This window comes from Telopea speciosissima, chromosome 7 (assembly GCF_018873765.1).
Source record: "Telopea speciosissima isolate NSW1024214 ecotype Mountain lineage chromosome 7, Tspe_v1, whole genome shotgun sequence".
In the NCBI taxonomy this organism is placed as follows: domain Eukaryota; kingdom Viridiplantae; phylum Streptophyta; class Magnoliopsida; order Proteales; family Proteaceae; genus Telopea; species Telopea speciosissima.
The window spans coordinates 7,195,195-7,197,701 of record NC_057922.1 but is presented as its reverse complement, the minus strand read 5'-3'; the positions used below and the strand labels follow the sequence as shown (position 1 = coordinate 7,197,701).

At 44.5% G+C, this 2,507-nt stretch overlaps 1 protein-coding gene across 1 annotated transcript; it reads right to left on the bottom strand.

Moving 5' to 3' along the window:
- Positions 1 to 206: 206 nt before the first annotated feature.
- On the bottom strand, positions 207 to 953 carry LOC122667464. The gene has a single exon (XM_043863737.1). The coding sequence runs from the start codon at positions 951 to 953 to the stop codon at positions 207 to 209; it is 747 nt and encodes a 248-aa protein (XP_043719672.1).
- Between the last annotated feature and the right edge of the window lie 1,554 nt (positions 954 to 2,507).

The window sequence follows — 2,507 nt, the reverse complement described above, 5'->3', positions numbered from 1 at the left end:
TTCCGGGCTAAGGAGTCAGCAACGCTATTAGTCTCCCTGAAATTATGACTAAAACTACAGAAAGAAAAAGAAGCCACGAGATCCTTCATGTCCTGGACAATACTGATGATCTCCACTGGAGGAGAAAGGTGTTGGCCAGAAAGACAAAGTATTAGCTCCCGGTTATCATTCTCCACCTCCAGAACAACAATGCCTTCCTCAATATACTACAGTAGCCCTGTTCTCACCGCTAAAGCCTCGCTCAGGAGAATAGAGTATTTGGAAATAGGCTCAGACACCGCAAAAACCAGAAGACCATTGCAGTCTCTAAGAGCAAGACCCACACCTCCTTTGTCCTCAGTAATAGAAGCATTGACATTCAGCTTAAAGGCCAGAGGAGCGGGAGGTTTCCAATGCTGAATAGGCAGGGGCACTCCAGTGGCAGGGACGAAACTAGAGTGATGTGAGGAGAGAGTTTTGAACTCCTCGAACTCAGCTTCTGCCTGTCTACTCACCTCAACAGGGTTCAAGTGCTTACCACCTAAAAGAACATCATTTCGAGCCCTCCACAATGACCAACAAATCTGAGCAGCGAGACCAAAAGTGTCATTACCCAGACGCTTGTTAGAAGAGATGAGGGAGTTCCAGCCTTGAATAGCTTTAGAGATCTGAGGCTCCACAATTGGAGGGTGGAAAGAAAGAGATGAGGCAAACCATACTGCTCGAGCGAAGGGGCAATCAAGGAGAATGTGATCCGTGTCTTCCAACATGCCACAACGACTGCAATGGGGATCCACAGGGACGTTTCTCCTAGAGAGACCTTCCCCTGAAGCCAAGCCGTTGGAGCAAGCCCTCCACAAGAAATTTCTAATCTTCGGCTGGACTTTACACGCCCAAACGCCCTTCCAAACTGCATCAGGGATGCTACGCCTATTGCCCTGAGCTGAAGAAGAAGGCCTCGCAAGATTCTTCATATCTTGAAGGTTACAGAGAAGGTGGTATGCTGATTTGATGGAGTATTGGCTATTGCGATCTGCCCCCCAAACCTAAGCATCCGGGCGAGGGAAAATACTCAGATTGATAGCCTTAATAGCAGCCATATCCTTGGGGTGGAACAGTTGTAGCAAGACATCCTCCCTCCATGTCCGATTCTGAGAGTCAATAAGCTCAGAGACATAGGTACCTTGTTGTTCCTTATAGTGAGGAAACTCAAGCTTGAAGCCTATAGAAGAAGGAATCCAGTTATCCTCCCATATCCGAATTGACTCCCCAGTATCCACGATCCACAAAAGCCCATCCATAAGAACCTTTCGACCTTTTAGGATGCAGCGCCAAGCCCATGAAGGGTTGGACCCAGTGGGGGCTTGAAGGAAGGCACACCGGGAAAAGTAGATTTGCTTCATAGCTTGGGCCCAAGATGACTCCGCCGAGCTCCACAACCTCCAAGCCAGTTTCCCAATCAATGTTCTATTCTGAATAGCAGGGTCTCTAAACTCCAGGCCTCCTTTCACTTTGGATCTACACATCTGCTCCCACGAAATCCAACAGATCTTATCTTTCCCCTCCTTATCTCCCCAGAAGAAATGAGTAGCCGCCTTCCTGATTTTGTCGTGGTGGGCATTTTTATTTTCCTTCTTATGTCTAATGAATTTTGATTACAAAATATAATAACATCTAATAACCAAATTTGAAATGTTTTGGAATTAGATACACAATCATGTGGCATGATCACAAAATTTTCTATTTTTAAAAATTTCCTAAGAAAATAAATTATGTTTTTCATCAAAATATTTGCATTTTCCTTGCAACCAAAGAGAGCCTTAGTGGAATAGCAAAGTTTTTGTCATTGTTGTTGTTTTGATATTGGGACAAAAAGTGTAAACAATTGAAAATAAAATGGGAAAACAAATACATTATAGGGGATACCAACAGCTGCCTAGTGTAGTTGGTGAGCTGTGGTGCGCTTCATGTCCATGCTCACTAGGTCTCGAGTTCGAGTCTCCTGGCTGGTACTTTCCCTCTCCCTATTCCCCCCCTAAAAAAGCAAATTATATATAAAATACTCTCAATTCCTAAAAATATATATATAGTATAGGGGAAGGGTTCCCCACAATGCCAATGTAGGGGCAACTTCCCACGTCACACCATAAGGAATGGTAAAAAAAACATGAAGCCTACAAGATCAAGGTAGGAACGTTGTTGTTTTCACCTGCTTTACAACAACATACTCAAAATTATACAAGTGAAACAGCTTGGGTTCTCCATCAAAGAGACTGAAGCAGACAAGTAACCAAACAGGGAGAAATGATTTTTTCTGCCATTTTTTAGCCACTGTTAAATGGTAGCGCCTTATCCCTTGGGTTTCTTCTCTGTTGTCTGTTGCGTGGAGGAGGGCTTTGCCGCTACTATCTGTTTGGATTCCGCCACCGCTATGGGTGCCATCTCCTTGACGACGGTGATGTTTGAGGGTGGATCGATGGGCTGTTTCATGAGGTTTAAGAGGGGCGTATTCTTCTTGAATAGCAATG

What these genes read in the sequence shown, in the direction of transcription:
- LOC122667464 (XM_043863737.1), bottom strand. Translation starts at nt 953, where the DNA reads ATGAAGAATCTTGCGAGGCCTTCTTCTTCAGCTCAGGGCAATAGGCGT.